This window comes from Equus caballus, chromosome 11 (genome assembly GCF_041296265.1).
Source record: "Equus caballus isolate H_3958 breed thoroughbred chromosome 11, TB-T2T, whole genome shotgun sequence".
NCBI lineage: Eukaryota > Metazoa > Chordata > Mammalia > Perissodactyla > Equidae > Equus > Equus caballus.
Genome location: NC_091694.1, coordinates 42,454,848 through 42,477,750, shown reverse-complemented (window position 1 = coordinate 42,477,750; position 22,903 = coordinate 42,454,848). Strand labels below are relative to the sequence as shown.

Below are 22,903 nucleotides of genomic sequence, written 5' to 3'. Positions count from 1 at the left end.
TAAAGATTGGCCCTGGGCTAACATCTCTTGCCAATCTTCCTTTATTTATTTATTTATTTAAAGTGGGAGGACATTTTATTTTATTTTATTTTATTTTTTTAAAGATTTTATTTTTTTTCCTTTTTCTCCCCAAAGCCCCCTGGTACATAGTTGTATATTCTTCGTTGTAGGTCCTTCTAATTGTGGCATGTGGGACGCTGCCTCAGCGTGGTCTGCTGAGCAGTGCCATGTCCGCGCCCAGGATTCGAACCAACGAAACACTGGGCCACCTGCAGCACAGCACGCGAACTTAACCACTCGGCCACGGGGCCAGCCCCAATCTTCCTTTATTTATTGATTTCTTTTCCTTCTCCCCAAAGCTCCCCAGTACATAGTTCTATACTCTAGTTGTAGGTCCTTCTGGTTGTGCTATGCGGGATGCCGCCTCAGCATGGCTTGATGAATAATGCTAGGTCTGCACCCAGGATCCGAGTCAGTGAAACCCTGGGCGGCTGAAGCAGAGCACGCAAACTTAACCCCTCAGCCACAGGGCTGGACCCAACAGATGTGTTTTTATTTGTCAAAAGAAAAAAGTGAATAATTCTGTATAAATTCCTAATAGCTATTGTTGTGCTTTAAAAATATTGCTTGTAGGGGCCGGCCTGTTTGCACCATGGTTAGATTCACATCCTCTCCTTTGGCAGCCTGGAGATTGCTGGTTCGGATCCCAGGTGTGGACCTATGCACCACTCATCAAGCCATGCTGTGGCAGGCATCCCACATATCAAGTAGAGGAAGATGGGCATGGATGTTAGCTCAGGGCTAATCTTCCTCAAAATAAATAAATAAATAAAATAAAATAGAATAAAAATAAAAATAAAAATATTGCTTGTAACTATTTATTGCCTTTAGATAAATTAAGATCTTTGGAGATTTGTTTACTGTCTTCACTACTTTGAGGTAATAGTTAATTCCATCTTTACAAATTGATTATTTATTATATCCCGTCCTTTCCAATATTGTTGATGTTATTATAATAAAAGAACCAGAGCCCTTTAATCTTATCATCCTCTGGTGGTTTCTGCTTCTTCCTTATATTTGCCTAAAGGCTTCTGCCACAATCTAAAGGTCAGGAAATAGTTCTTCTGTAAGAACCACCACGAGGGCCCCGGTAAACCACTGTGGTCAGGTACTCCTGACTATCGTCTTCAGGTTATAAACTGATGGTATAGCTGATACCGTGCCCACAGATGGCCACCTCTTAGACTGAGTAACTGCGGCAGGATTTCCAGGAATGTTTCAGTCCAGGAGCAGACACATGGCAATAGACTGCTTAACCCAAGATCAACAAAATAAGAATTAATTGATTACCTCAGACTAAATGGATAAATAAACTGATTTAATTATGGTTAATATTCTATTTTTAACGGATATTTTAAAAAACCCACAAAATTCATTTCTTTCTTCTTAATAAATAACTCTCAATTTTAACAGGTTTTAAAACCAGAATGACACACTCCTTAAAAATGCTATCTATTTCTAACTGAACCCTCAGAACTGGAAAGAAAAGAATTCTTAATATCAATCATAAACAAATAAAGCATCAGGCCAATTTAAAAATAATAATTCTGTAAAAAAATAACATATTGGTTGGCCTTGTTCTACAACACAATGATAAAAATGGTTAAATATTACGTAGTGTGCTTTACTAAATTCTTCCTTTTTTTAAAATGACCATGTAGTTATCTATATAGATTCAGTAAGAATCCATACCTCCTTCTTATAGATAAATCTAATTTGTAACTATGACCACACCGAAAGTTTCATTTAATTAGGCATGACAATTAAGGGATAAGGACTTCATTTCACGTGTAGAACTGACACCTAAAAGGCCTCCCAGGAACCCGCTTGGTATCCGCTCTACGGCTTAGGCAATTCCAGCCTCAGGGCTGTAAACACTATGAGCTCCTGGCAGGTCAGGAGCATTAATAAACATGGGATCTCAGAGAAAGAGGATACCTTACAGCTATAAGTCCTACAGGTAAAATCTGGTACAGGTGAGTCACATGGTTCTTGGTTCCTAATCTAAATAGAACTAATAAAGAGAATAACATATTTCTGACACTCAAAAGTAAATGTTAACCTCAGGGTCTTTACAAAATCCTCTCAGAGCAGACAGAAATTACCTCTGAAGCTTGAAGTTCTCTAGTTTTGTTAAGGATACAAACGCCTTTATATATTAATCAACATCTCTTATTAACTATGTAGATAAACTTGCTGAACAAAAGATCAAACTAAGACACTAATCACTAGCTCATGGAGAAAGTTATGTGGCTGAAACTGTCCTTAATGGCAGGAACGTGACCACAAGGAGGGACTGTGGAAGCAAGAACTGCCACTTTGTCTTGCTTCTTGTATCACTAAGCACCTCACATGCCAAAGTAAACAAAGGAAAACAAAAAATAAACACTAAACAAACAAAAAGTCCACTTTGTCCTCTGGAATGTAACAAAAAAAACTTGGTCACTCTCATTGGTTCTGGTCGCCCAAATAATAAAACCTTGACTATTTCTCACAAACCTGGACTCCCTAACAAAACATTTTTATCCCAAATCCTAGTTATGCTGATGTCTGAAGACAGTTCTCATCTTTGTGGATTTGATAATCATTTGAGAAAGCTGCTGTTTTCTAATCATGAACAGAACAACGTAAACTTAATAACTGGTAATTTTACAAGTTTTCTCTCCCTTTAAATACCTGTTGTGTTTTTATTTGGTGACTTCCTTGTATTCTCAGCAAATAAAATTTCCCTTTCTAAATGCTTCCAGTTTTGAGTCGTCTTTGACAACAGTTATTGGCACACACATGAATAATAAATATTCTTTGGATGAAAAAGTAAATGAAGAGCTGAACTTTGTCTCAGAAGAGCCAAGTCTAGAAATGGCATTTGCAAAAGCTACCATCTCAACAACCCAAAGAGTAAACATTTCCTTATGCAATATAATGGGCAGGCTTTTGCAAATAATGTTAAAAATTTTTTTCTCCTGATTTAACTTAGTGACAAACTCCTTTTACAAATATCAAGATAAACAGGATGGTACACTTCTTTCTCTCTCTTCACCTAGACACTTATGTGTTAATAATCAAACTTCTATGCGATGAGTGAGCATGATACACATGAACTGGGGATTGAAGTTTCTTTTGAAAAGTCATTATTTACATTGCCCATCTATTCAAAGCCAGGATATTTTTCTTAGAACACATGTATTTTTAATTCATAAACAAATAACAAAAACAAACACTACTTACTGGATCAAAGACCAACATCCTGCAAAGGAGATGAACAGCTTCATGTGTAGCCTGGCTAGACAGGGTATAAAGTACAGGAAGAGATGGCTGTGAAAAAATAAAGAATTCACATATGTGAGTGAGTCTTTGTGTAAGCAGATATGGAATACAGCCAATTTATGACAAGGTAAGTACCCAGCTCAAAAGATGTTTGCAGATAAATCTAAACTCAAAAAGAATGCGTATTCCCTTCATTATCCAGTCTTCAAAAGCAACACAAGTCATTGACTTCCAGTAGTATATTTTATATTGCATGATGACCCATTGTCGGTCAGAGCACAGAAGAGCCTATGAAAAATGAAATCTAATCCCATAAATATGGAGCTCCTGTTAGCCTTATGTTGTAAATGCTCTGGCAAGAAGGGAAGACCAAACATGCCTAGGGGTGGGAGAAAAGATTTAAAAGCTTGGCCACAGGCAAAGTTAAACGTGTAAATTGTGCAAAGTAAGCATATGAACTATATCTTGAGGCAACATTACCATAAAGTTGCTAAAACACTAGTCCTAAAGTAGCTATAGGATACTCAGGAATTTACAGAATCTTCTAAGAAAGTATGTCACTGCTTCTGCTGGTTCCACCTAGACTGCATATCTAACCCTCCTGCACTGTGGCAGTGAGATGGCTCTGAGGACCTGAGAAGCCGCAGAGCTTATACAGCTTGTTTCACTGCTCGGAGAGCCAGGGGCCAGAGCAAGTGACTGGCCTCACTGCTCGGTCTCCCCAACAGCAACACTAAAAGGTCTCCTTGTATCTCAATCACAGCCTCAGAATCCTGCTATGACAACTATTAATATCAAGTATTTTTACATATTTGCCTCCTTCCACCAAAGCCATATAGGGAAAACCAACAAGATCAGGAGGTTAATTATTCACTTTCAGAAAACCTGAAGTTGTCTTCAGGATCGAGGAGTAATAGAGGTAAGATGAGATGGGGGTTCTAGTTCACCAACTAATTAGATAAATTAACATGTGTGAATCTCAGTATCTTTACGTATAAAATGAGGTTGGACTACATGATCTCTGAAGTTTACCTTAGGTCTAAAGTTGTATGAGACTTGATAAGATTACTACAGATAAAAAGCATTATGTGCACGGAATCCATAGATAGTTGGCATTCAAATATTTGTTGACCAACTTGCTATTCCTTGGTACATTTATTTATTTATTTAAAGATTGGCAACTGAGCTAACAACTGTTGCCAATCTTCTTTTTTTTTTCTTTCTGCTTTTTCTCCTCAAATCCCCCGGTACATAGGTGTATATTTTAGTTGGGGGTCCTTCTAGTTGTGGCACGTGGGATGCTGCCTCAGCATGGCTTGATAAGTGGTGCCAAGCCTGCACCCAGGATCCGAACCAGCGAAACCCCGGGCCACTGCAGTGGAGCGCGCAAACTCAACCACTCGGCCATGGGGCCGGCCCCTCCTTGGTACATTTATATGTTTTCAGATAGAGAAGTTATTTCTTGTTAAAAATATGTAAGTCTATGGTAGCTCTGAAATTTCTGTATTAGTCAAGATAAAGGTATGTCTACAGAGACTGTGGGGAAGAGCTTCTTACTTAAGCTTAACTTACATATATTTTCCCAAAGAATTCTTTTATTGTGTAAAATGAAGTAATTTGATATTCTTGAAAGATGCTGATTCTTAGTTTGACTGTGAATAGCTGTCCTCTTTTTCACTGGCTTGTGTACGCTGGCAGCCAGATTCCAGTCAATTTATACTGACCAAAATGTCTCACCATAAGCATTTTTTCCTTTCTACTCGCAAAGTGAATTTACCCCTCATGCTATTTTTGTGGTGGAGGTATGTTATAGCATAGGGAACGGAACTCTGGAATGAGTACTAGAAGATGTGAGTTCAAACTCCAACTTTGCCATCACCAGACTCGGGTAAGTAACTTGACCCTGGCTTTCTCATCTAGCAGAGTGCACCAATACAGCTCTGCCTACCTACCAACATCATTACTAATCATCTAACATCCACCAAATGTCAGGCCCTGGGCTAGGTGTTGGGGCAACAAAGACGAATAACATCTCTTTGGTAGGTGAGGAAAACATACAAACAAGTGGTTCTAGAGGCCAGTGAATGGAGGATAGAGAACAAATTAGAAAGCAAAATTTGTAAGAATTGAGGATAATGGGATATGGGATGGGGAGCTCGTGAAAATCAAATGAGTGGATGTTAAGGCTACCTGAGATTTACCCCCCCCCAAATTTTATCTTTCTTTACAGAAATACACTTCAACACATACACTAAAAATAAGGCAAGGCTTATTTAAAAATCTAGGCTTCATTTCAGTCTAGAACAGTCATATTATAGGCTTTCTCCTTGTCTGTCTTTATATGCATGCTAAAAAAGGCACAGAGAAAACAACAGTTCAGTCATGCCAATACTGCTGCAGAAAGATAACCATTAATAATTTAGTTTCTGGGCCAGCCCTGTGGCCGAGAGGTTAAGTTTGCACACTCTGCTTCGGCAGCCCAGGGTTTTGCTGGTTTGGATCCTGGGCACGGACATGGCACTGCTCAAGCCATGCTGAGGCAGCATCCTACATGGCACAACCAGAATATGCAACTATGTAGTGGGGGGGCTTTGGGGAGAAGAAGAAGAAGAAGAAGAAGAAGAAGAAGAAAAGAAGATTGGCAACAGTTGTTAGCTCAGGTGCCCATCTTTAAAAATTTTAAAATAACAATAATAATTTAGTTCCTAGGATTGGCTCCACAGGAAAGATGCTGCATTTCTAATTCCATTTTCTTCCACTCTAATACACCAGCCATTATGGTTGGAACCAGTTGGGCCCAGGGTATCAGAATTAGACAAGAAGTTTATATTTTTCTTTTTCTGTTTTTAAAGATTGGCACCTGAGCTAACATCTGTTGCCAATCTTTTTATTTATTTTTCTTCTCCCCAAAGCCCCCTAGTACATAGATGTATCTTCTAGTTGTAGGTCCTTCTGGTTGTGCTATGTGGGATGCCACTTCAGCATGGCTTGGTGAGTGGTGCCATGTCCGCAGCCAGAATCTGAACTGGTGAAACCCTGGGCTGGTGAAGCAGAGTGTGGGAGCTTAACCACTGGGCCATGGGGTTGGCCCCAAGAAGTTTATATTTCTTATCAAGTGCAATTGAATCAATTTGAATAGGAGAAAATTAGAATGCTTAGAAATATGCCCTAAATATCTCCTTTGGAAAAAAGTTTTTGCCAATTCCTCCAACATTCACACACATTACCTTCCTCCTTTAAAATATACCAGTCCATTTTCTGTTGTTCTGCAAGTTTATAAGTCACTTAGCAATGCAGGAGTGAGTGAGTGCCAGTGCTGAAGCATGAGGAGAGGAAGCGTTATAAAGAAAGCTCTTTCAATGACTGTGATGAACTGTCAGTGAAATGAAGCAATGATGAGCTTCTGGACTCGGGTGAGAGGCCCTAAATGACATGCCACAGTCATCAACAAGCCAACAGCAGAGTGCTGGTCACTGCAGTAGTTGGCCAGGCCGTGCAGGTCCTGTTAGATGTTCCTGTTAGTTTTCATCTGGCAGCAAAGAAGCTGTGATCATCAGTCAACAAAGTTAATTGAGTATGAACAATGCACAGCGTACTATAGTAAGCACTTTGGGGATATATAAAAGAAACCCCAACCTGAAAAATAAGAAATTTGAACTGAATGAACTAAGATACTCTGATTCTATTAACTGTAAGATAGGGTTCCTGCCAGGAGACAGGACTATTTTCACCTTAGTGAAAATATTTTATCTATTTCTACCACAATTAGCTGAGAACAATCTGAGGAAAAATGAAGAACTAAACCTTATAAGAGATGAACAAAAGAACTAAGGACTGATAATAGGCTTTTCAATCCTATCAACAGGTCAATGCCTCAACAAAAATCTACCTGAATAGATACTTGGGCCGTTGCAACAAAGATTCCCTTCATCCAAGATTTTGAGTTGTAGAAGAGACAAATAAAAATACTGTACAGTGTTTTTGCCTGCCCAGCATTCCCTGACCTTTAGGGAACCACTCCCTTGTCACTTTCAAATCAAGTAGTTTGTCTGGGCTTGCTATCAGTCTCCCAACACCAAGGATGGGCACCTGACCCACGCCTGGCCAATCAAATGATATATTCCCCTGAGCAACATGACTGGATCCAGGATGGGCACAAGGTTTAGAACAGGTAAGGGACAGAGAATGGAATGGCTAACCCAACACATACCTCTAATACTCTTCTCCCTTATCTACTTTTATTATATGGGATAGAAAACACTTTTTTTTTAGTCTGTCTTGCTTTTGGGAGGCCACATATTACACAGTTCTGGATAATGACTTGTAAGCAAAAGTTTGCTAGGCATGCTTCTGGGAAAACTTTTGCTTTCTGGATAAAAGGGACAGATATTTCTAGTGCTCCCTCTTTCCTCCATTTTCTTGCTTTGAATGAGGATATGATCTCTGGACAAGCTACATCCATTTTGTGACCATGAAGTGCTAAGCAAGAGAGTATGAAGTCAACATTCTAAAGATGACAAAGCAGAAAGAAAGAAAGAAAATAACTAGATCCTTGATGACGTAATTGAGCTGCTATACCAGCTCTAGGCTGCCTACCTCTGAACTTCGTGATTCGACGAAAAAAATGAACTCCCATTTCTTTAAACCACTATAACCTAGATTTTCTATTACTCATCAAGAAACACGTTTCTAAGTGAATCAGAGACCTTCCAAATGTTTTTTCTGGATCTATTTGGGAAAGCTCTTTCCCAAAGGATTCATACGCTAGTCAAACATAGGCCTGGACTGCTGGTTCCACTTTTGCAAACACATAGGGGAAAGCCTGTCTGAAAATGAAACCAGTACACAGGAAAACAGAACAGAAAAGAGAGTCAGATTCCTGGCATGGAACATCACTTGACTGCCTGAATCCAACAGGGCCTGAAGTCAATTGTAGCTCAAGACTTTTCAGCTATATGAGCCACTAAGTTCTCTTTTTTGGCTTAAGTCAGTTTTAACTGAATTTCACTGGAAAGAGTCCTGACTGACACACCACATGGAAGTATGTATATTAATCAACTAATACAAGTAAGTTAATTTGAGGCAGTAATCTGTGACTTTAAGAAGATAGCCAATTAGGTTCTCCTTCTGCGTGTATATATATATATATATATATATATATATATATTTAAAAAGTCCCAGCAAACAATAGCACATATTTCTGTTTGTAAATATATGTAAATAAATGCATAGAAAAACATGCCTGAAAAGATATTATCAAATTAATCCAGGGGACTGGGATGGCATCAGAGGTAGCTAAGGATGACTAACTCTCTGTAAACTTCTTTTTACACGTACTCACATATTACTTGTGTATATACAAATGAAATTAAAAAACAAAAACAAAACAATCTGCTGTGAAGGTGTATGTGTCAGGCAGTGTATAGTGGCTGAGAACACAGGTTTTAGAATTAGAGAAATCTACTTTTGAGATCTGGCTTATGACCTTAAGCATATTATTTAACCTCTGTAACCCCTTATCTCCCATCTGTAAAAACAAACAATAAATGGTACATTATAGTGTCAGTCTAAGAAGTGGTTAGGACAATGACTAGTACACAGCAAACTTTTAACTATTGTTAGAAATGATTATTATAAGTAGTAAAGTGGTTATTTCCATCTAACTTTGAGTAGCTACTTAAATGGGAACTACTTGAAAGAAGCTTAGTTTTTCTTTTTATAGTCCAAACTCAAGAACTTGTATTAAAATTTTAGCAATCTAACTCCTATATTAAGTAATTTAGAATAAGTATATTAAGATACAGCTTGTCCCCTGAAGACCTCCAATTAGCTTAAGCAGCTTCACTGAGGATTACCAGGAGTCTTTTCTAAAAGTTAGAGGTTCTTTCTGTGTGCGTGCATTTTAATTTCATGTAATTAGTAATGTGTTATACATTCTGCCTTGTTCATAAGCTTAAAGAAAATTCATCTTAAATTTTTCTATAGGTTTTTGTAAAGAACTTTCATCATGGTAATACATAAAAAGGATCGAACCTTATCTAATGCCTTTTCTGCATCAATTGAGATAATCATGATTTTTCTCACTTAAAATGTCAAAGTATATTAATAGATTTTCTGCAGGTGAACCATCTTTGCATTCCTGGGATAAACCCCACTTGATCATAAGGATTATTTTTTTAAAAAATTATAAGCTATATCTATTATTTTAGAGTGATAACTTTGCTAATATTTATTAAACGTTTAGAATGCCAAACACTAGTCTATGCTCTCCTTACGTGCACTCTCTCTTCATCATTATAATAATTTAATGAGATAGGAACCATTTTTATTCCCATTTCACAGATGAATGAACTGTGGCACATGGAGGTTAAGTAATTTTCCTGAGGTCACAAACTGAGTTACTAGTAGAGCCAGGATTCGTATTCAGTCTGTCTGAAAATGGTACCGTACAACTCCTGGTACTCCATTCAACATGTTGTGCAGTGTAGTGAGCCTAACACTGATAGCCTACACTCTTAATCACTACAGTCCAGAGAAACATAAGCAGAGTAGGTATCTGGGGCAGGGCACTGAGCTAAGCATTATGCCCGTTGCAGAATAGTCATAATACACAGAACTGCATAGCTATATTATACACATTGCATTAGGGACCAAATTAATCTTTTAAAGTTAAAAAAAAAATTTAAGTGGCTACATTCTAAATCTGTTTGTGTGTGGGTGTGTATGTGTCCTCCAACCTCAGCTCTAAATGGCTATAACATGAATGGAGATACTGGCAAGGAGCTGCTAACAGTTCTAGGTACTTTTGCCATAAGCATCTTTGCCACAAACATTTCTACCACATAACTAATTGGCCGTAAGGCAATTTTGCCATAAAAGATAAAACAATGAAAAATAAGATAAAAGAAAGACATTAAGGACATAATGAAACATGTAGCACATATCTGCACTACATTTAAATGTTCCATCACAAGCCCAGTCCTCATATTTCACCAAATCATCCAAGCCAGATTCTATGCCAAATACCAAAATTCTGGCCACCTCATGTTCTCCACTATCAAACAGTAAAAAATTCTCACAAAACTTATACTCATCAGGAATCACATAGCCATTTCTTTTTCTTTGGTCGGAGGACAGGAGGAAGCTCTTGATTATTCTTTGCCTCCAACTTCTAATATTGCATGATAAATTTGGTAAAGACAGCATTAGAGAACAAGCTGTTATATCTAAATTAGTTAATGATAATTAATACTCTTGAAGACTGCTGTGAATGACTTGCCATAGATTGGTAAACTTTTGGTTTTGATGGGTGGGAGGGATGACTGTGCTCATGAAGGATTTGCAAACTGGTATGTTATCATTTTCCAGTATAGAATGCAATCTGGCTTTACACTCTCTTATTTCACACTTAAGTTTTATCACCGTTTTTCTAGTTGAAACCAAATTGTCAACCAGTTATTTTAACTTTTATGGCAAAATTGCCATATAGCCAATTAGTTATGTGGTGAAAATGCTTGAGGCAAAAATGCTTGTGGCAAAGATGTCTATGGCAAAAATGCTTATTGCAAAAAATACCAGACACGGCTACAGTTCTGGCAAACATAGTGGACACGGTTGCCAACAGGCTAACAAGAGGCATATAAGACATGCATCATGGACTAAGGGAAGAAGTAGTGAGCGGGAAGGGAAAATGTAGAACCTGACTGATGGCTTAAGGAAAGAGCTTCAAGGGTCTGTTAACTTGACAGCAGTGGTGGTATAACGATTAACTAGCAAATGTAGATAAAAAACTGAATTTCCATACTGGGGGAAAAACGGAACCAAGTAATATGCTAGGTTCATTTACATTTAATTATATATAGTAGGTTTAACTTATTCTATACAAATCAACCTGGCTTAGTGTTCAAGACCATGAACACCTGCCTAAGGAGACCATTTCCAGCACTGGTTAAAAGCTGTCTAAAGACGAGACTTTAAAGTCCCTGCAAAGCATTTCTAGCCTTTGAGCAGAAACGGTCTCCTAGTTAGTTTTACCCCATCGGTCTTCTGTTCAAAATCAAAATATTCCAATGCCAAGACTACCAGAGCTACCCCTAATCGTGGTGCTCTCTTAAGGCCATCACTAAACACAGTGAGAAGCAAAATGTTAAACTCTAAGAGGCATTACTTTTAAGAGGCCAATTCATGTAAAAATGTACCAGAAAGGATTATGCTAAACATCTTAACCTATTTAACTAGTTAAATAAATATGGAACTTTAAATTTTCCTTTCTTTCCTCCTTTGTTCTAGACAATAATATATTTACTATTTTTTACTTAATTGAAAGTTCTAGTTATCAGATTTTCAAAATTTCTGGTAGAAAAAGGACTCACTTGCCAGGAGTACTCAAAGGAGCACACACTGACTTTTGGTGCAGTAAGTTATATTTTCAGGCTGTTCTGGACAGCAGGCAGGAAACCCCTTAGGAAGTCTTGCTCTCTTGAGTGTGTTTAGCGATTCTTTGACATGAGAGTTAGCTGGCAACCAGTCGCAATAATAGTTAAAATTCCTCTAGAAGTGGGAGGGTGGCACCAGGGTGTCTGATCTTCAACACTTTTCATCATTGGCTACCTTTAGCCAGGCAAGATTTACTGACCTTTTAAAGAGGTCACTAAAAGAGGAAAACTATTTTGCTACTTCGAAGGACATATTTACCATGAGGTGTTGATAAATTAGTTTAATATTCCCAAGACTGGCCAATAAACAGATCATAATCTTTTTAGTTCCTTCTACAATAGAGAACCTCTTTCTAGGTTAAGACTTACTGTGCTCTTCTAAGGGTGTTAGCGCCTCATATTATTTTATTTTAGTTCTAAACTCAATGCAAGAGCAGGATGTAACCAGCAGGCGGCTATGTAAAATACTAGCATCTACATCTCTATTTACTAGTTTGGGCTGGTGCTAGAAGAAAACATGCTTTACCCACTGCCCTTCATGCCTGTGAAAAGGGAAGCTCTGGAGTCACACTAGAATGACAGAAAGGGGATGGCAAGGCCTTGACCAAATGTTTGGCTGGTAGTTTGAGAGGAGTGTCCAACTTGGTCTGTCATTTGGTCAATCAATCATATCAATCAGATCTTGTAATGATCAATCAGATCATCTAAATGCCCAATTTAAAAGAAAACAAGGCAAAGCCCAGGAAAACTAGTTGCTGAGTCTTCTTGTTAAAGCCTTCTCTGTTTCCGTTTGTTGTTCCTAGGAAAAGTATTCTCCTTACTCACTCTTCACATCATTAAGCTGTTTTGTCCAAAGGAGATTAGGACAAGTAATGTTTTCGTTTAACAATTCTCAATTCATTATTCCATTGGAAGGGAAATCCTGCCAAACAGATGGTTACCAAATGCAGATTCCGCCCCCTTTACCTGTTTATGAGGACCCCTGAGTATGTGTGCCTTAGCGCCTTCACAAGCCGTCCTCATTGCTTCCAGTGATGGTGTGCCCAAGAGATCCGTGATCAAATCCAACTTCAAGGAAACATGAAATACAGGTGGATGGTAAGCTCATGGAAACAATTTTTCATTACTCTTAAAATCATAGCATTAGAGATGAGGACCAAATCGGGGGGTGTGGCGGAACACTTTAAGGCAAGCTCCAGATTAACTGATAGGAGTCTCTACTTTCACTTTCTGGACTATTAAAAAAACAGAAAAATGTTTATTAGGAATCCACACGATAGAAATACAGAAAGTATGTTTTGGCAAGCATGGCCTTCTAAGGCTATAGTAGTTTAGGAGTCTGTACCTACCTGCCCTGAGGTCTTGATACCATAGCTATCTATGATTCTTGCAGAGGTGAACTGCTCTTTTGCTTATGGCTAATGACTGTCCTTTTCAAACAGTTAATGAATGGATTCTGATGCTTCAAACAGATTCAGGATCATCGAGAAGCTAATCCACAAATCAGCCACCTGTGATTTAGTACATACTCAGAACACTCACACCTGAAATGAAAGCTCAGCTATCAATGTTTGGGCCAGTACACACTCTTTACATTTTAGTTATGCTAGAAATCTCCTACATTGGCAGAAAACTGTGGTACTTAGAAATCTATGACACTGCATAAGGCCACATTTAGCTAGCTGGGCACAATAAAAGAGACCAATAAAAATGGTCTTCTCTTCCAGCCACAACTAGAAGGACCCACAATGAAGAATATACAACTATGTACCAGGGGGCTTTGGGGAGAAAAAGGAAAAAACAAAATCTTAAAAAAAAAAAAAAAGGTCTTCTCACAAACAAGTCTTTGTAGGCAGCAAACTACTGTAACAATTTTCTATAGTGCTACAATTGTTCTAACTTCATAACTAATCAGCAATAACATTTCATTCAGATTCCTCCAGGATGGAGAATTCTCACTAGAGAATACTTCTTTTCCTGGTTCTGGGGTTGCCAAATATAAAGTACTATTCTCTGCACTTATCTAAACCATGGGGTAGCCCTCAAAATCACTGCCCTCCAGCCTAATGGAGATACTTGAGAAGCTTGTTTTCTATAGAAGTAAAGATTTCCTTACAAAGCTTTTTGGGAAAAGGGTGTTGGTGATACTTTTGGACCTCTAACAACTACACTAAAGGCAGAAGGAAAGGACTGGCTCATGAAAACAAAGGGAAACATTCAGATAGTTGTCTAAAATAGGTCAGATCCATGGATGAGAAACATTTTTATGAAGTCTGCTGGTACTACAGTACCTAGGGTATTTATTTCTCAAAGACATACAGAAAATGGTACAGAAAATAACTATGTCCATTTAGAAGTTAGACTCTTGTCCCATTTTACATCTTGATTTCTCACCCCAAAATACACTGAAGATAGAGTGAGTTCTCCTTCAATGGCTACGTCAGACTGGCAAACTCAAGACCTACGTACTTCTCTAGAAAATGAGATATCTGAATCCCATTCCAGTTGTTTCACACGTTCCTTTATATATTCATTTCAGCAGCAACTCAAGATCCTTGTTCAATATATGGAATTTGAACAACCATTTAATTTTTACTTAAGCTTTTCTGCCAGCTTATTATGTCCAGATTTGATAGTTTTACAGGTAAGTCTGTTAAACTCTAATTTCTAAATTGAACAGTAAAGTAGATACTGTCAATAGTACCCAACATTAGATTACATATGATAATTTTTTATCACCAGGATTGATTTTTAAGATGCATATTTTTAAAAAGTAGACTTTGAATGTATAGCAGAGAAATAAATTTAAATGTTGATTATAGCATATATAGTTCCTAATGTATCGGTTAACGATTCTTTGTAGAAAGAGCATAAAAGAAATGATTCCATTTTTGGTCAAGTGCATGAATTATTTACAAAGATACACAGTAGTCAGGGTGATCTTTTAAATGTGATCAATCAAATCTTAACACTCCTTTGCTCCAAATCCTCAAATAGCTTTCCATCACACTTTGGATAGAATAAAATCCAAAATCCTTCTCAGGTCACCATGGTTGGGCTCTTTCTCTCTCTCTGACCTCCTCTCATATGTCCTCTTCCTTGATCATGCCATCCCTCCAACACGCCACACTTGTTCCTGCCTCAGAGGTTTTACTATGCTGGTTGTCTCTTTTCCTGGAACACTCTTTCCTAGTATCTTGCTCCCTCATTTCACTGGGGTCACTCCTCAAATGTTATCCCTTCAGAGAATTCTTTAATATTGCTCTGTTCCATCATCATTCTCTAGCCCTAACCTGGTTTAATTTTTTCTGCATAGAATTTATCATTAGTTGAGATTATATTTATTTGTATACTTATTTTCTCTCTCTTGTGAATGTTTCACAAAGGCAAGAACTAAGTTTGTCTTATTTACTGCTGTATCCCTGGCATCCTGGCACACCACCACCATCATAATTGCTAACATTTGCTGAATGCTCACCATGTTCCAGGTCTTACTTTCAGCTTTACTACTTCATTTAATCTGCACAAAAATCCTCAGAACAATTTAACTTGCTCAAGATTTAAAAGATAGTAAGTGGGAGAGCTAGGATTTGAACCCACCAATTTGATCCTACAGTCTGAGCTCATTTTTACATTATTTTCATGCAAACAGAAAATACGTGTAGTAATGAATTAGCTATAAAGGCAAACAACGCACATGAATGGTTTCTTAAACTACATTTTAATCAGCTTCTGATGTTCTCTGCTATACTTAAATATTTTAGCCAAATAATAAAGGTTGGAAATGTTTCTAAATGTTCAGATTTAAAGAAATCAATGCTCAAAATTTATATTCTAAGCATAAAGTATATTTAGTCACCAAGTACATTTTCAAGTCAGACCCATTCAGGTATAAAGAAGAGAGGCCCTCTAACAACTGAAGATTATACCTGTGCAAATTGTTACAGCAGAGTCCGCTGCTATGCATCAGTGCATGTAATAAAGTCAACACTCCCTCTAATAGGCTCGTAAGTTACAAAATGAATCTCTCTGTAATATTCAACTTCATAACTTTCTGAATTTTAAGTGAACCTGAATTCGCTAAAAGCAATTCAGTAAAATGAATAAGCCCAAGACATGTGTGCAAGATGGTTTTTCCTTTAAATCTGTAATAGAACTGAAAGCTACTAAAGCCTGAAGTGAAATCATACCTGCTGAATGGGACTCTGTGCCTGAAAGAGTATTCTTCGTCCTAGTAGTTCTGCAAAGATACATCCGACAGACCAGATGTCAATAGCATTGCTGTAATGACGGCTGCCCATCAGGATTTCCGGAGCCCGATAATACTGAGTAACAACTTCCTGAGTCATATGACGAGATTCATCTAATTCTTCCACTCTGGCCAATCCAAAATCGCAAATCTAAACAGAAAAGATTATCAAAATATTGTCAAATAGACAAATATATTTAAAAATGGAAAAGTAAAACAAAAAAACAAAAAATGAAGATCTTGATAGACCTCTAAACTTTGAAAAGCATTCAATAATACGGGTAGAGTAAATTTGTGTCAATACAGTAGTTGCCTCCCCTTATCCACGGTTTTCGCTTTCTGTGGTTTTAGTTACTCGAGGTCAATCCGAAAATACTAAATGGAAAATTTCAGGAATAAGCAATTCATAAGTTTTAAATTGCATGCCATTCTGAGAAGCATGATGGAATCTCCTGCCAACCCACTCCATCCCACCCAGGACATGAATCACCCTTTTGTCCAGTATATCCAGGCTGTATATGCTACCCGCCTGGTAGTCACTTAGAAGCTGTCTGGGTTATCAGATTGACTGTGTGGTATTGCAGTGCTTGTGTTCAAGTAACCCTTATTTCACTTAATAATGGCCCCAAAGTACGAGAGTAGTGATGCTGGCAATTTGGATATGCCAAAGAGAAGCCATAAAGTGCTTCCTTTAAGTGAAAAAGTGAAAGCTATGGATTTCATAAGAAAAAAACCATATGCTGAGGTTGCTAAGGTTTATTACAGTATAGTTATAATTGTTCTATTTTATTATTATTGTTCTTAATCTCTGACTGTGCCTAATTTATAAGTTAAACTTTATCATAGGTATGTGGGTGTAGGAAAAAACAGTATATATGGGGATCAGTACTATCTGTGGTTTCAGGCATCCACTGCAGGTCTTGGAACAGATCCCCCATGGAGAAGGGGGGACTACTGTATATAATTTGACCTTATTTGTATGAGAGGGAAGAAAAATCTCAAACTTCCATATTTCAAGGTAAAATAATGTATCTTAAAAATATGCTTCTCATCTTTAATCTGTTTTCAATTGATAACTAAACCAAAAAAACCAGCTGAATGCATATTTCTAGGTTTAATGTAAAAACAAAGCTATCTATTTTCAAGGCTATCTTATTGAGGAAGATATTATAAGAAAAAAAAGATATATCTTGAAGACTTCCTAAACTATGTTCATTCTCTTTATGGAATACATATAGAAAAATTTCTCTAAAGCTATGGGTTTCAAACTGAGTCCTGGTGAATCCAATTCTGAGGAGGTACTTCAGGAGTTCCATAAACATTTTACTTAAACTCCACATCTATCTATCTATTTAAAATACTAATTCATAGCCAAATGTTTGAATATGTCAAAATACAACACTGTAGAATAACAATGCTACTAGGTTCATTCATTTTTTCATGCCATAAATATTTAATTGAGGGCTTGTTATATTTTAGACAGTATGCTAGAACCTGGAGACATAACAGTAAATGAGAAAGGCTGGTTAATTTATGTGCAGACCTAGGAATAAATCTTTTCTTGCTATTTCTGTTTAACTGAAAAGTATGCTGAGGTTGCAAGGTGAGCTATTAGTAAACAGCAGCAGCACACCACCAGCAAGTTCTGCTTATTTTCAGGAATTAAGGTTTTCTTGATACTGGGCAAACAAAAAACAAAAACTGGGAGCACTGAAGATGAGATAAGAGAGTAATGGCCATCTAAAAGCTCCAGCATTCTCACTGATTAACTTTATGAGTCAATATTCTAAGTGGCGAAATAACACTTTTTGTTTGTTTTCTAAGTTGAGTTCCCAGGATGAGATTTTGTTTGAAAAAAGGGTCTGGCAACTTAAAAAAAGTCTGAAAACCACTTCTTTAAAGGAAACAAATTTTATCCCTAATTTTTGGCAATCCTCTCCTTCTGTCTTGAATCTACTACGTCTGGTCACATCAAATGAATCCATGTTTGTATGTGGGGATGAATCAGTATAAAGCAAACATCTTTAAAGCTTAAAATAGAAATAAACATTTCAGACCACAGAGAAAAACCATACCAAAAAGGAGAAAAAGCGTAAGCTGTTTATCAAATCCTCTCTCAAAGGCTAGTGTTCAAATAACACACAAAATTTAAAAACTCTATTACTTGGCCATGAATTTTTTTTTGATATCTTTTAAAACAAAACAAAACCAAAGGAAAGAACTTAAATCCTCTTTCCTATATATTTCTTGTATTTATATTATAAAAGAACTAACCACCCACCCGACAACAAACGTTTTCTGTTATAAAGCAAGTCCTTTGTTAAAAACACCAGTCTGATCTGGAGTCATTTTTGGTCATTTATCTGGAAGACAAACTAAACTCAAAGTAAGAAGTTCATATGATCAGATGACCAAAACAATATTGAGATTTCCAGCAAAATTATCCATTTTGTGCTTAATAGGAAACAAAATATATTCACAATATGAAAGCATACTAGTTTAAAAGAAATGTTTTATCCAACACATGGATAAGGAGAACAGATTAGTGGTTACCAGAGCAGAAGGGGGTGGGGAAAGGGTGAAAGGGCTAAGGGGCACATATGTATGGTGACAGATAAAACCTAGACTATCGGTGGTGAGCACAATGTAGTCTATACAGAAACTGACATATAATAATGTACACCTGAAATTACACAATGTTATAAGCCAATATGGCCTCAATAAAACAATCAAATAAAAAAAGTTTTATTATAATTATTTTTGATGAATTTGTACATTTGAAAAGAGAGAGTTAGTGTCCACAGCCTGGCGCTCTACTGTGGCTTTTAAAAATAGGCTGCTAAGACAAGTCAAAGGAACTGAACAAAATTTCAATTTGTCCTGATCTGTGCATTGTTTATTCCATAAACGACATTTTCCTTTAGTTACTCATTTATACAGTCAGAGGTTACAATATCATAACAGATGATTTGAAAAATGGACTTCAAGCAGTTAACGGCAGCAAGCATGAGAGGTTCTATACAAAATACTTCGTGAAGTTCTCCAAGTTTTTATTTATCTTTTTAAAATTAAAATGGATTATGAGGATAGGTTGTAGCTCTCTTTAAAATGTACAAAGGTGGCAGGGGAATGAACTCAATGACCTATAGAAAGAATATTTACATTAGCGGATTTGGGGAACAATTAATTTCTCTGTGGGAACAAAAGACTAAACTATAATATTAGTTGTTTTCAGCGAAAATATGAAAAATAGGGTTTTTTAATATATCTAGAGTTAAAACAGGAACAGAGTTCTTCAAGGCTATTATGAAGGGAGAATTTTTATTCAAAAGCAGTATAACACACCAGCTTTTAAAGAAAATTGGCCCACAGTTTAAAGCAAGCATTTAAAATAAAAAATGAAGTTAATATACTTATATACTTAGTTTTAATATTTAGTCTAACTGCCAACAAACTAAGTAATAATGACAATCTTGATTACTTTAAAGTAGGCAACATTTAAAAAAGTTTTTTTCTTTTCAAGTTTGAAATGTTAAGAATATTTACTTAATATAATACTGTAGCCGCTCATAAAATAGAGGAATTTTCATTTGCTTACACAGAGATGACACGGCTCTAGGAAGGACCTTAACTCTAATTTCTATGATGGGGAAAAGATGCTGGGCCTCTCACTAGTTAGGAGTTCTGCTAATACAAATATCTCTCTGAGATGGAGAAATGCACATATGTGGATTTTTCTATTTGTGAGCCACTCGAACAAAAGACAATGGGATCGGGGTGGTACTGGGGTAAAAGGAAAATTGAAACTGACAATTTGAGATTTCGGGGCTGCTAACTATACTTAATCCTGTAATCAATTCGCCTTCAGAGGAATAACTGGGGATTGGCTACTATATATGTGGAAATACATTTGACCCTTTTCTGGCTTCGTATTTTCACTTTTAAATGTTTCCACTTCCCTACTTTACTACCTCAGTCAAACAGCATATAAAAATGTTAGCTGTGCAAAAACATGAACAGCCTTCTTAAAAGCCATACTTTCATTCTCATATAAATAGAAGCTTACTGGTCTTCCAATAATTCTTCTGATATACACTTCCTTTAATGATGGAATAATATGGGGAAAAAAATCACCTTCTCTATTCTTCTTTGTAGTCACATTATAACTCCAATTTCAGTGTTTCCGAAAAATCATGAAAAAAGCCAAGATTACAAATTAGTTATTGTCATGACTGATGATACTGCTAGAGAAAACTGGGTTCCTTAATTTTTGGTAAAGTCTTGAAAATAAATTTAACTATTTCTTTCACAAAAACATGTTGTTTCTTAAACTTGCCTTGACCTTCTGATTTTTTTCTCACATATTTAAGTAGATTGAAAAGCTACCTTTAGAACACAGTTGCTGTTCACAAGGAGATTCCCTGGCTTAATGTCTCGATGTAAAATGCCAGCTGAATGGAGATATTTCAAACCTGAAATAGCAAACAGATTTAATTGCAGATATTTAATTCCTTTTACTCAACCAATAATTTGGGGAAAACCATAGAAACTCAGAGTACAGGATTTAAAACTGTTCCCTAAATAACTGCACAATGAGCATTATTAAAAGCTTGACTTAGTCCTACCTCAAAAAACTATAATTTTGTTACAGTAAAATAAAGTGTCATCAAAGATTTGCACTATCTAGAGATAATGTCTATAATTCAAAAGATTATTTAGGTTTAAGTATAGATAAGGTTTTTAGGCACTGGATTTAAGGTTGACCATACCAATATCCTTGAATTGCTCATAAGTGTGGCTACTGGAGCTCTGCTATTGATACTTTCAACCTGTGATTCTGAGTTTGCTCCAACAAAATAGTTCCCATTAGCCACCGGGGAGCCTTTCCCCAGACAGATTTTCATTGATGAGACAAATGCAGAAACTTGCCCAGGTTTGTTGGTAGTATTCTCCACCACTGAGAATCAAGAGGGTAATTAATTACTTTAAAAATATTTTTAAATATTAAAAAAAGACTTTTAATATTTTCGCACTGTTGATAAAGGTTACAGCTTCAGGGTTGAATCTTCTGAATAAGATATAGCAAATCAGATTTTTGACAAGTGTAAAAAAAGATCCAATACCTAATATCTTCTCTCCACACCCCCCACCAGAGAATGTCAACAAATGTATGGAAGGCGAACTTTCTAGTTTTAATATTATTCATGTGTTTTAATCCTTTCGGCAGATACTTTTCAATCTTTATAAAGAACGTCTTAATTCTACGAATCCCGTGGGAGAAAAAAGTATTTTGCTAGGTAAGAACACTGTTTCTTTACACAATTCTACATTTGTAATAACAAAATTCTGAAGGACAAACCCGATGGCCAGAAGCAGCTCTAAAAATGTCGGCTCAAATCACTTCTTTATCAAGTCAGTGGTCTTTAATGAGCCAGTCTGGAGAATTATTTAGCTGGCTATTTCAACCAGTCTCCTCCATGCTTTGGCTTTAAGAGTCATTTTGTTTTTTTACACTTGGACTCAGGTATGCTAGCCAACATTCTGACCAGGTTGGCTTGAAGAATGGATCTCATCCCACAGTTACTTTTCAGTTTAGTCATCTGATGCCAGCCACATACTCCTACTAATGGCTGTTTAGTAAAAACTTTGTGACAAACCATCTTGCTTATTTACCTACCCTAGATTAACCCACTCAACTGCCTAATGTATTAGATAGGGCCTTCTCTTACAGTGCTGAAAATAAGAACCATTTGGCCACCCTTAAAAGCCTCTTATTTAACATCAAGTATAGAGATTATTAAATATACCTTGGTTAAAAGAAAAAAGTCTTTAGGGAAAAGGAAAGCCTTGGAAAGTCAGATTAAAGTTCAAATGAGAAGAAAAATATTTCATTTATACAGTGACACAAGCTTTTTCTACAGAAAGAAAATCTTACCTCGCAAAATCTGATAAAGAAAAACTTTGACATGATCTGAGCTGAGTGGTTGAGGAGAGACGATAATTTTGTGTAGGTCACTCTGCATCAATTCTGTGACAACATATCTTGAGGTCTTAAGTTAAGGAGAGTTCAGAGAATTTAGCCCTCAATCCCCTCAGAGTAGGCACCAGGTCTAAAGAGTAACTTCCATTGTTTTTTTTTTTTTTTAAAAGATTGGCACCTGAGCTAACAACTGTTGCCAACCTTCTTTTTTTATTCTTTATGCTTTTTCTCCCCAAATCCCCCCAGTACATAGTTGCATATTTCTCATTGTGGGTCCTTCCACTTGTGGCATGTGGGACGCAGCCTCAGCATGGCCTGGTGAGCGGTGCCATGTCCGCACCCAGGATCCGAACCAGGGAAACCCTGGGCCACCGAAGCAGAGCACATGAACTTAACCACTCGGCCATGGGGCTGGCCCAAATAACTTCCATTCTTAAGGCTAAAAAATGCTTAGGGAAACAAAGCTTCTAGACAGCATGAGAGAGATGAGAATTCCATTCTTCACAAGATGAAACATTGCCAAAATTAAAGAATTTACTGTTTAAAAGTTAGCAAAAGTAAACAACCAAGTGCCTTTCCTGTAATTGGCATAATAAGAGAGAAAAATTATCGTCAACATTTTAAATGACAGCCAGGCTGAATATAAAGAGTGTGAAGTCTCAGATTCTATTCAGACATGTAACTGGAGCATCCTTTGAATGCAAACAAGAGAGAGTTGGTGGTCTCACTCTGCTACCATGGCACCAATGGAAAAGATGACAACCTACCTGTCAACTGTGGCTTAAGCTACTTTATGAAGGACGTACTCCTAAAAATGTGTAAAATAGTTAGTTCAAATCCAAGTCCTCTCTACAATCTTAACAACTTAATTCTTTTATTATTTATTATTTAACTTTTTATACATTTATACCT

General features: G+C 36.8%; 1 protein-coding gene across 1 annotated transcript in view; it reads right to left on the bottom strand.

Moving 5' to 3' along the window:
* The window catches only part of NLK (nemo like kinase), a 167,828-nt gene that overhangs the window by 8,707 nt on the left and 136,218 nt on the right, over positions 1–22,903 (bottom strand). The window contains exons 4-8 of the mRNA XM_001504107.7: positions 21,947–22,053; positions 20,398–20,483; positions 15,953–16,162; positions 12,729–12,830; positions 3,289–3,375 (exon numbers count right to left, since the gene is read on the bottom strand). Coding sequence (XP_001504157.2) covers positions 3,289–3,375; positions 12,729–12,830; positions 15,953–16,162; positions 20,398–20,483; positions 21,947–22,053 — 592 coding nt within the window. The remainder of the gene's footprint in view (positions 1–3,288; positions 3,376–12,728; positions 12,831–15,952; positions 16,163–20,397; positions 20,484–21,946; positions 22,054–22,903) is intronic.